Raw genomic sequence first — 11,576 nt, forward strand, 5'->3', positions numbered from 1 at the left:
TAATGCAATATATGTTAAGAAAAAAAAAAAAGAAGATAGCAGGAGGGGAAGAATGAAGGGGAGTAAGTCGGAGGGGGAGACGGACCATTAGAGACGATGGACTCTGAAAAACAAACTGAGGGTTCTAGAGGGGAGGAGGGTGGGGGGATGGGTTAGCCTGGTGATGGGTATTAAAGAGGGCACATTCTGCGTGGAGCACTGGGTGTTATGCACAAACAATGAATCATGGAAGACTACATCAAAAACTAATGATGTAATGTATGGTGATTAACATAACAATAAAATTTTATTAAATAAATAAATAAATAAAAATCTTTAATACAGTGGCTAACTGAATATAATAAAAATAAATAAATAAATAAAAATAAAAATCTTTAAAAAAAAAAAAGAAAGAAAAACACCATGGCAGCAAGATGGCTCTTGGGGATGGTCTAAACAGGTGGCTTTAAAACATTTTTACCCAGAAAGCAGAATAAAAACACAGTTGACTTCATGACGCAGTATGCATACACTCACACATTTCATATCACTTACCCTTCCCGTGTGCCGTGCACTCTGACACCTTCTAAGGTTTTCTGTTCTATTCCATTTAATTTCTTTAAATGCTCGTTACAGCCATTAATTTTAAATCCATATGTTGTGACTCAGTTTGAAAAACACTGATCTAGACTGACTCCACTTTATAGATAGAGAAACTGAAGCCTGTTTACAACGTGGTTTGTCCACCCCAGCAATATTGACATTTGGGGCCAGATTCTTCTTTTTTTTTTTAAGATTTTATTTATTTATTTGAGAGAGAGAGAGAGAGAGAGAGCATAAGCAACGGGGGGAGAGGGAGAAGCAAACTCCCTGCTGAGCAGGGAGCCCGATGTAGGACTCGAACCCAAGACCCTGAGATCATGACCTGAGCAAAGGCAGACGCTTAACCGACTGAGCCACCCAGGTGCCCCCAGGCACTTTTTTGTAGGGGGGGCCTTCTAGCGTATGGTAGGGTAATTAGCAGGACCCCTGACCTCCACCCCCTCTGTGCCAATAGCATCCACCCCCAAGTTGTGACAATCCGAAATGTCTCAGATACTGCCAAATATCCTCTGGGAGAAAATCACCCAGGTTGAGAACCACTGGTTTATCCTGTTAACATGAGGCAGAGCCCATCCACAGGTTTTCTGACTTCAAGGCTAAATCTTTTGGAACACAAAGCTGCCTAATGGGGCATCTGAGTGCTCTGGATTCAGTTAACCATTAATGCAGGAGAGAATTCCAGATTAGCCTTATATTTTATTTGCTTCCTTCCCTCCCTGAAGAACTCAGGGGAGAATCCGATGATGGGCAGCCATTAGGAAGATGAGCCGTTAAAAATTGCCGGTGAGCCCAGGAGGGACTCCCACACTCCACAGATGCACAGGCGTGCAACTTCCTATAACCGAGGGGAGATGATGGGTTAGGTGTCCACCGCAAGAGGCCAGAGCAAACCAGGGAGGTTCTCCCCATGGCTCTGTCTCTCACCTGGCCTCTTGAACTCAGTGACCGAGGGGGTTACATAAGTGAGCAAGGCTTCCCCCACCGCATGTTGGAGTGGGAAGCATACTGGGGAGCAAGCTGGCAGGTGGAACCAGAGTCAGATCAGGGTGCTTTCCTGGACCTTAGAATGTGAAACTCACTAATATGCATTTCTAACAAACACTCTACCTCCACTCCTGTGATTCTGATGCAGGTGGTCATCTTCCAAACCCAGAGAAACAGGGATCTTATCTAATAGCGCCATTTACTGACGTGGAAACTAAGGCTTCTCCGGGTAAGTGACTCAGCATGGGGTCTGCTTAGTCTATGGCTCTCTCTGGGCTGGCGCGGGAACCAGAGCCCACAGCTTGCCTGAGGAAGAGCAGTCTCTCTGAGCAGGGGGCACCGGGACTCCAGGGGTCTCTCCCCCTGCTGCCTGTGCCAGTGGGCCAGGAGACCCATACCTCTGGCCTTCCTGGACCTGCCTGAGCGAGAGCCAGGATGGAGGAAAGGGCCTCCCCTACCCTTGCACCAGGTGGTCCTTCATGCTTAGACATAAACACTTTACCCAGGATGTGAACAAGGTCCACAGGCACTCGAGAGGAATGGGAATTTGTGGTTTGGAAGCAAGGAAACAGGATGTCATTGGAGAACAATGGGGCAGAGGTGTATGGGAGGGGACACGGGCATGCACATGGAAACTGGAACTGCCATGTCCAGCAGCAGCGCTCAGCGGGGGTCTGCTTCTCCCTCTCCCTCTGCCCCCCCACTCATACCCTCTCATGCTCTCTCTCTCTCTCATATAAATAAGATCTTTAAAAAAAAAAAAGTGTAATGAACTCATAGGCTACTTTAGGCCCATTACCTGCCAGAAAACTGCCCCCTGACAAGTTATAAAAACAATGACCCATTGGCGGTAAGGGGGGTCCCACTGAAATGCTTTGAAACAGAGAGGCCTAACACAGCCATGCAGTTTCTCCTTGGCCCCTGAAACCCCGAAAAGGATGGGCAGAAAAGGCCAGGCCCTGGACACAAACCCAAGCGATACACCAGGGAAGGAGGACTAATGTCCCCCTGGCCTTGACAGAAACAGCCCCTCAGGCCCCCGCAGCTCCTTGCCCTGCCATGTTCACACCCAACAAATAGACACCCTGTGTTAAGGCGGCTGCTTTCTATCACTAAGATGGAGGTAACCCTGCACTTCTGTCAATGATTTCTCTCCCTCGATCCTCACAGTGTTCCCATCTTAAAAGTGAGGAAGGGGAAGTTGGGGACACAGGCACAGTTCCCTAAGGACACTCCGTGACCAGGGGGAGCCCAGACCGGCACACGGCTTTCTGACCGCAAGTGTGGCTCTTTCTACACTTCCGTTTCCTGCTGGGGGCAGAGCGACCTCGTGCTGGGCATGGAAAACAACCATTCCCCGCGAGTGGATGAGCCCAGGGCCGGACAGGGCCAGCGGGGTCAGGGGGCTTCCTGGAGGAGGCGACAGTGACAGCCTGAGTTCCCCTGCCTGCGAGGCCTGCCCTGAGAGGGGAGGGGTCCAGAGTGGGGTGTAAGTGGGGGAAGGGGCCTTGTCCAACATGACGCTTGCCTCCCTGAGCCCAGAAGATGCACTCTGGGCTTGGCCCCAAGATTTCATTACACATGTTTCAAATCCACCTCCAGGGTAAGGAGTCCACAGCTGGAGTCAAGACAGCAACCCCTAGTGTCTCCATAGAGTCCCCCGACCTGGAAAGTCCCCTGAAGCCCAAAGCTACAGGGTAGAGAGGGTGTCACTCTTCTTTCAAAATATTTCTCCCATCACTCTTAACCGTCCATTCCCACTGACACCCCAAAGTCATCTTAGGGAGGGGGGTCTTAGGTAGGGGGTCTATATGGAAACCCACTATGATTTTTTAAGATGCAAACAACTAAGTACACATAGAAAGATCAGTAGATGGTTTCAATGTCAATTTCCTGGCTGTGATAGTTGAGGATGGTTTTGTACAATGTTACCAACTGAGGGAAACTGGGTAAAGGTTACATAGATTTGTATTTTTTTTTTACAACTGCATGTGAATCAATAATTAGCTAAAAATAAGAAGTTTAATTTTTTAAAAATAAGTAAATTTTGGATATTCTCTCCAGTAACTTTTGGGTTTCTTATGGAGATACAAGAGGCCGCTATGGGTTTGTTTGTTTTTTTATTGAGAAACAAAACAAAAAAGAGAGAAAAGTTTTGCCTTGTGATGAGAACTTTTAAGATCTGCTCTCAGAAACTTTCAAACACACCATAGAGCAGTGTTAGCTATAATCACTATGTTGTACATCCCATCTTTAGGACTTATCTGTCTTATAAATGGAAGTTTGTACTTTGTGACCACCTGCCTCTGATAACCCCAAATCTGATCTCTTTTTCTAAGAGTTTGGGTCTTGTTTTCTTTTTCTTTTCTTTTCTTTTCTTTTGTAGATTCCACATATGAGTGAAATCATCCAGTATGTCTTTCTCTGTCTGACTTACTTCATTTAGAATAATGCCCTCGAGGTCCATCCATGTTGTTGTAAATGCACTATGCTTTTTAAGGTAGAGAAATACACTTAAAATAAACATTGGGGCTGCCTGAGGCAGGAGGTCATCAGCCTTCAGCCTGCCATGGAAGGTGCGGGGGTACTTTTTCTCTGCAACTGCTCTCCCAAGTCACTCCCCATCTGCTGCCTCTGAAGCAAGAGGGGTCCCCAAGTTCAGTGTTCAGAATGGCTTCCTCCATTTGTCATGCCCTGGGGATGTCTGTGGTCCTCTTCACCCCCTGCCTGGTTATCATGGCCAAGACCACCCTACCTCCTGCCTTTCTCCCTTTATGGACCCTTTTGGCAAAGTAGTAATTCCTTCTTCATCCTTTCAGCTGCACAAGACTCTACACTAACTCCTCACTGCTGTTGAGTCAGGAGACAAACTCCCCCATCAGGTTCTCAGCCTCACCCCATGACCCAGCCTTACTAACCACTACTCCCCAGCCCCATGCTTCTTAAAGTTTGGTCCCCAAACCAGCAGCCACAGCAGCACCTGGGAACTTACTAGAAATGAGCCTTGAGGCTCCACTCCAAATCCACTGACTCAGAAACTAGCAATGAATCCCAGCAACCTGTTTCGAAGCAGCCCTCCCTACCATCCTGAGGCAGGTGCTTCTAGAAACATTGTGCCGGCCACACTGACCTCCCCACTGGGCTGCACTGAGGGGACATACACTCCCTCCAGCATGTTCCCTGTGCCCAGGTTGTCCCCACTGCATGCAGCCCCTGCCCCGTCCTCTCTGCCCAACTGAAACCCCTCCCCCAAGGCTCCTCACAGGCCATGCTTTTCACAAAACGGACTCTTCAGTACAACAGAGCACTGTGCTTTGTGAATCCCCACCTCACCCCCACCTTTGGTGCTGCCAGAGACCCCAGTGAGACAAGCACCAGGAAACAAAGATGAGTGAGACATGGTCCTTGCCCCTGGGGGGCTTACAGAGGAGGAGGAAAATGGCAGCCTAGTGAAGCTCAGTCCGCTGAAGTCACACCGAGACAGGGTTTCCAGCAGAGGCAGGGCAGGCGGTGAAGGCATAAGGAACCTCCCGGTTATGACAGCTGTTAGCCCATGCAGCTCCCAGACAGCCTGGCCCTGCACTGAGCCCCGAGGGCTGCATCCAGCCTTGGAGCCTGGTGAGGTGACGGCCCCAAGAGCCCCACTGCCTGCGTCTTGATAGGAGTCTGGGTGTTGACAAAATCTCTCCTTCACCAAACCTGAATCAGGCTCCTCCAAGCCCTCCCCTTAATTAGGCCCCCAACTTAGCTTCTGTCCTAGGTCTGATTGGTTGAGTTCAGCAAGAATCTTGTGGGGTCAAAAGATACAAATGTAGGGATCCGAAGGGGTACATGCACCCCAATGTTTATAGCAGCAATGTCCACAATAGCCAAACTATGGAAAGAGCCAAGATGTCCATTAACAGCTGAATGGATAAAGAAGATGTGGCATATATATACAATGGAATATTATGCAGCCATCAAAAGGAATGAGATCTTGCCATTTGCAACGACGTGGATGGAACTGGAGGGTGTTATGCTGAGCAAAATAAGTTAATCAGAGAAAGACATGTATCATATGACCTCACTGATATGAGGAATTTTTAACCTCAGGAAACAAACTGAGGGTTGCTGGAGTGGAGGGGGGTGGGAGGGATGGGGTGGCTGGGTGATAGACATGGGGGAGGGTATGTGCTATGGTGAGCACTATGAATTGTGCAAGACTGTTGAATCACAGATCTGTACTTCTGAAACAAATAACGCAATATATGTTAAGAAAAAAAAAAGAAGAAGATAGCAGGAGGGGAAGAATGAAGGGGGGGAATCGGAGGGGGAGAGGAACCATGAGAGACGATGGACTCTGAAAAACAAACTGAGGGTTCTAGAGGGGAGGGGGGTGGGGGGATGGGTTAGCCTGGTGATGGGTATTAAAGAGGGCACGTTCTGCGTGGAGCACTGGGTGTTATGCACAAACAATGAATCATGGAACACTACATCAAAAACTAATGATGTAATGTATGGTGATTAACATAACCATAAAAATTTAAAAAAAAAGAATCTTGTGGGGTCAGTTTATCGAAAATCCCCCATCCTCAATATCTGACCAATTCCTCACACTCCTCCCTCAATGTATTATCACCCTGGCCTGCCTTCACAAGAACCCTGTCAAGTGGGCTTAGCCGGATGTTATCCCTGATGTGTTGCCCTTGGTAATTTTCCATCCACTCACCCCCACCCGGCTCGTTGGCTATAAATCCCCACTTGGCCTTTGATATTTGGCATGGAGCCCCATGTCTCTCCCCTACTACAAACTTACCCCCCCCCCACCATGGCCGTGGTCCCTCTTGAATAAAGCCTTCCTGACTGTCTTTGCCAAGTGTCATGAAAAACTGTGCTTTAACAACATGGGTCTGTCCATTGCTATGCCATCTCCCTGAGGCTGCGGACCCTATCTTCGCGAGGTTTTGTAGCATCCTCGCTCACACATCACACACATCTGACTCATTCTCAGAGCGTGAAGGTCACCGAACCACATCTCCCATCACCGCCTCCAGCACCCCTCCCAGCCTCGGAAAGCGCCCTCTCTCCTTAGTGCAGAGGAACGTTCCCGCATCCTGACAAGTCCGGGATCAAAATCCAGCTGGACCTTTTATTAACTGTCAACTCTTGGCAGGATCATACCACCTCCTTGGGCTCAGCTCTTCATTTGTAAAACAGGGTGGCTACACCCATATGCACATCTCAGAGCTGCTGTAGGGCACAGAAATAAATGCCAGCAAAATACCAGCACTCCTCCAGGAGCACACAAGGTGCTCAACATCTGCTAGGTACCCTGAATTCCACCAAGAACATAGCAACGGCCCCTCCCGTTTGCCAGGAGCTCTGTGTGTTACAAAGCCTCTTCTGGTTCATCATTTCTCTTGATACTTTGGAGCTCCCAGAGTGCTGTCTGGACCCAGAGCAATGCACACAACCGCTGGAAAAGCATGAAGACTCCACCCCACCAGGCTACCAAGAGAGAGATCTAGAGGGGGTGGGGAAGCCAAGGGAAGCTCTTGGTCACAGAAAGGCCATTCCCATCCATGCTTCCCCAGGAATCTGTAACCTCAGGCACTATCATAAAAATACCCCTACAACCCCCACCTGCACTGGGGTTGAGCTTAGGTGGCACCTGCTCTGAATCCCTCCCTTCAGTGCCCTGGACTCACCGATAATTGAGAAGGAGTGTTTCTGGCAGTCCCCAGCCAGGAGGTAACTGCAATCTCCCGCAAAGCTGTACATGCTCTCATCAAAGGTGTTGATGAAGTCACTTCCAAAGAGGCTGCATCGGGCCATCGATGACCTGCCAACAGTCCCTTTTGTACAAAGGGTCCCTGGAAGGAGAGACTACAGGTGAGCAGAGCTAGGACATTCAGCCCAAACCACTCCAGCCTTATAGAAATGAGCCTGTGGCAGTTAAAAATTTGACTGTAGAGAAGTACTTTCCATCCTAAACAAGGCTTAAGTTGTTCCTTTTCGACCTCAAAAATGACCCAGGACTCATAGAACTAATAGAGGGACAGCTTTTCAGGATATCTGTTTGTTTTAATGACATTTCCTTACTGATTTAAAATGTAATACGTGCTTATCAGAGAAAATTTGGAGAATACAGAAGAAAAATACAAACAGGGTAAAATCATCTGTAACCAACATTCAGCAATAATTAGAGTCAAACATTTAGTTTTATCTTTCTGTTCTATTTCACAGCATATATACAATTATAGATTTTTTTATGAATTTGTGATCGTCCTATACAAACTATTTATAACCTATTTCTCAATATATTATAAAGAATTTATCATACCGTTGTGTATACTTGCAAACATGATTTGTAATGACTATATGTTGCATCTAAATGTATACAGTATAACCCCCTACTATTAGGTTCTTAGCATTTTTCCAAATTTTTTAACATATAAATAGATTGCAAGGAGCATCCTCATGCATTAATGTACTAATATATCTTGAACAGTTTACATTCAAACAAATTAGCCTGTGTGTCCAACACATAGAATCTATGAAGCCTTAGCTCCTCAAGGGCCATATGCTAACTCCCAGGAGACCCTCCTGCCACCTTCCCATTGTGTGTGTGTCTGTGTGTATGTGTGTGTGTGGTCAGATGGGGCACCACAGTAGTAAATTTCTAGTGGTAAAGTTCTAGTAAAACTTCCAGTAAGTTTTCTGGATCCACTGGCACAGGACCCACCTAGTAAGAAGATGTAGAGTATACGAAAAATGTACGTTTCCCCCCAGACTACACTGTGAGCAGCAGGCTGGATGTTGCTGGCCTGAGTGGTCTAAGTGGGGACAAGCTAGGGTCAGAAAAGGGTCGCTCTTGCCATTCACAGACTCAGTATCTCAGCAAGGGAAGGTAGGCCATGTAGTCCAGTGAAAGAGTAGTAGCCTGAGACCCAGGAGAACTGACCTCTGATCTTTGCTTTATGTGACTTCGGAGCATTTGTTTTTCCCCTCTGACCCTCAGTCTCCTTGTCGATACTCTGAGAGGTTCAACTAGGTGACCTCTGCAGTCTCTATCTAATTCTTGGGTTCCTTCTTCCCCATCCTGCAGCCCCATCACAGAGGACTGCTCTGGGTGGCCCTAGTGCTTCTTAATCGTCCAATCAGATTGGCATTTGCAGGCACCTGCTCCTTGAGGAATACAAGCCAGGGACAGGGTGCTCTGAAGAAGCTTCACAAGGGGTATAAACCAGTCATTCTGGCCTAACATGGGGTGCTCACACAGGTGAGCTCCAGACACACTCGCTGCTTCCTGAAAGGGAGTTTTTCCAAATGACCCTGAGGCAGGAGTAAAGAATGGAAGCAGTTTGGTACCTACCTGGCAAGGTGAGGGCCAGAGCCAGCAGCACCCTCACAAGTCTGGCAAGAATCATCTGCAGAGAAGCAGGGGAAATGATCACTTGTCACTGCCCTCACAGATAGCTACTGGTATGCGCTATGGTCCATGTGCGAAGTGGGAAGAACATATTTTTTTTTAAAGCAAGAGAAAAAATTGATCCTCACTGGCCCCTGTTTGCCTTCAACATAGAGGGCTGGTCCCCAAAAAAAGTTCCCGGCCAGGACCAGGCCCAAGAGTAACAGTCACTGTGAGCCAGACCCCACGCACCCTTCCCCAAACAGCTGTCCCAGAGCCCAGGCAGAGGAGGAAAGTTCTGCTTTCTCCTCTATATGCCCCCAGGCCAGCCTGGCTTCTCGTTACCCCGCACCCCTGCACCAGCTAGGAGCTGACATGCACCCAGTTCCTCTCTGCCTCTTCATCCTTCCATGCCTGGCAGCAAACTGGGGAGAAGGAGCTATTGTATGCTTCTGTTCCTATCACAGGCACCCAGACGTCGACAGCCTCGTTTGCTGGTCAGTCCCCAGCACTACACCATGAGCACCTGGCATAGTGACAGCCCCCAGGAGCTCCTCAGGCAATGAGCTGATGAATGGACAGGAGTCCAGTAGCCCCAGGCCAGGGCAAGGCTCCCCATAGTGTGTCCCCCTCCAGAGAGTGACAGTTGACTCTGGTTGGAGAGCACACCCCAATCCCTTACAGCCCCTCTCCTCTTAAAAACATTGTTAAATAAGTACAGAATCTATCACCTGAGATTCCCTGGGGTTGACTCCCTTCCTGCCCAATGCCTCATCCAACCCAGGAGAGACAAACCCAATCTGTCATATATCTGCAGGAGGGACACTTCAGTGTCAGATATGGCCACGTCTCAGTCTCAGAGCATGTGACCCTCTGCAAGCTCCCAACACTCAGGTACATCAGGCTGCTCCCAGAACACAGCCAGAGGTGAGGGCAAAACTCACTGCAGGCTCGCCTCGTCAAGTATTACATGCAAAAAAGCCAGCATGAACAGAGGCAGCCACAGGACTCCCCAGCGACAAGTGAGAGCAGGCCTTCGGATGGTCCCTGGCTTTAAGTCACCTTCCAAACAGTCCTTCTAGCCCCGGGACAGAGGACCACTCCCTTCCCCAGGGGCAGGGAGCCATCCTGATCTTCCTCCCGCATCAAAGCCAGCCCTGCTCCCAAAAGACCAGACCTTTCCCTGCAAGCGGGGGCAGCAGGTATCTCCAGGGTCCGTTGGGAAGCTCAGCGCCGCGCGACGGTGCTGCCTGCCTAGGCCATGCTCCCAGGCAGCCAAGGCCGAAGGGAACGCCGCAAGCTCTGGGCTGTCTTGCTGCTAAGTGACCCAGGGGCTGCACTCCCGCGGCCAGGGGGAGATAAAGCCCAAGTCGTGACGTCCACCAACCCCCCTCCTTTCCCACCACAATAGCCCTGAGCTGCCCCAGCAGGGGTTTGGCCTCCTGTAAATGACCACAGGGAAACAATGAGCGGAAATGGTATTAGAAATACCTCCAGGCCGATAAGGCTTTGAAGAGTTTGGTGGGAGACCTCGGACAGCTGCCATAATGAGCTGCCTTGCCCTCCCCACGCCCCCACCCCCCAGCCTGGGTCCTCCCCACACAGAGGGCTCCGCACAGACAGGGGATGACCAGGAATGCTGGTTGTCCCCGGGCAGGCTGGTCCAGGTCAGGGAAGAGCCCAGACCTGATCAACACAGGCTCTGGATCCGGCTGCCAAGGCCAGACACCGGCAAAGTTTGGAAAAACACCTCAACCTGAGCCAAATGAGCCGCTGTGTTTGGAGAAAGAAGAGAATGGATGCTTCCTGTGCACGCTAAGGTATGAAACACACACACACAGCCCCCCCACACCACACACACACATCACACACATCACACAAACCACACACACTACACACATCCACACACATCCACACACATCCACACACCGCACACATCCACACACATCACACACACATCACATACATCACACACACCACACACATCCACACACATCATACATTCCACACACATCACACACATCACACACACCACACACACCACACTCACTATACACATCACACACACCACACACACCACACACATCACACATACCACACTCACCATACACATCATACACACCATACACACCACACATATCACACACACATCACACACACCACACTCACCACACACATCACACACTCCACACACATCCACACACATCACACACTCCACACACACCACACACATCCACACACACACACACAGTCCCCCCACGCCACACACATACACACACATCACATACCACCCACATCACACACACCACACACACCATATACATCACACACACCACACACGCCACACACGCCACCCACGCCACAAAATACACAGCCCCCCACACCACACACATACACACACATCAGACACACCACGCACATACACACACCCCACACCACACACACATACGTACACTTACCACACCCGCACACACCACATACATACATCTGACACATAACACACACCCCACATGCATGTACACATTCCATACACACCACACACACACATCACCTACACCATACACACACACCACACACCACACCACACACATACCCACACAACATCACACACACACCACAT

At 49.3% G+C, this 11,576-nt stretch overlaps 1 protein-coding gene across 1 annotated transcript in view; it reads right to left on the reverse strand.

The window, feature by feature from the left end:
* VWF (von Willebrand factor) overlaps positions 1–10,362 on the reverse strand; it is a 140,328-nt gene extending 129,966 nt beyond the window's left edge. The window contains exons 1-3 of the mRNA XM_025851854.2: positions 10,134–10,362; positions 8,921–8,975; positions 7,254–7,418 (exon numbers count right to left, since the gene is read on the reverse strand). Coding sequence (XP_025707639.2) covers positions 7,254–7,418; positions 8,921–8,975 — 220 coding nt within the window. The 5' untranslated portion in view covers positions 10,134–10,362. The remainder of the gene's footprint in view (positions 1–7,253; positions 7,419–8,920; positions 8,976–10,133) is intronic.
* Between the last annotated feature and the right edge of the window lie 1,214 nt (positions 10,363–11,576).

The sequence above is a fragment of the Callorhinus ursinus genome, unplaced genomic scaffold (assembly GCF_003265705.2).
Source record: "Callorhinus ursinus isolate GAN/ISIS: 27379988/994484 unplaced genomic scaffold, GSC_fseal_2.0 scaffold94, whole genome shotgun sequence".
Taxonomy (NCBI): domain Eukaryota; kingdom Metazoa; phylum Chordata; class Mammalia; order Carnivora; family Otariidae; genus Callorhinus; species Callorhinus ursinus.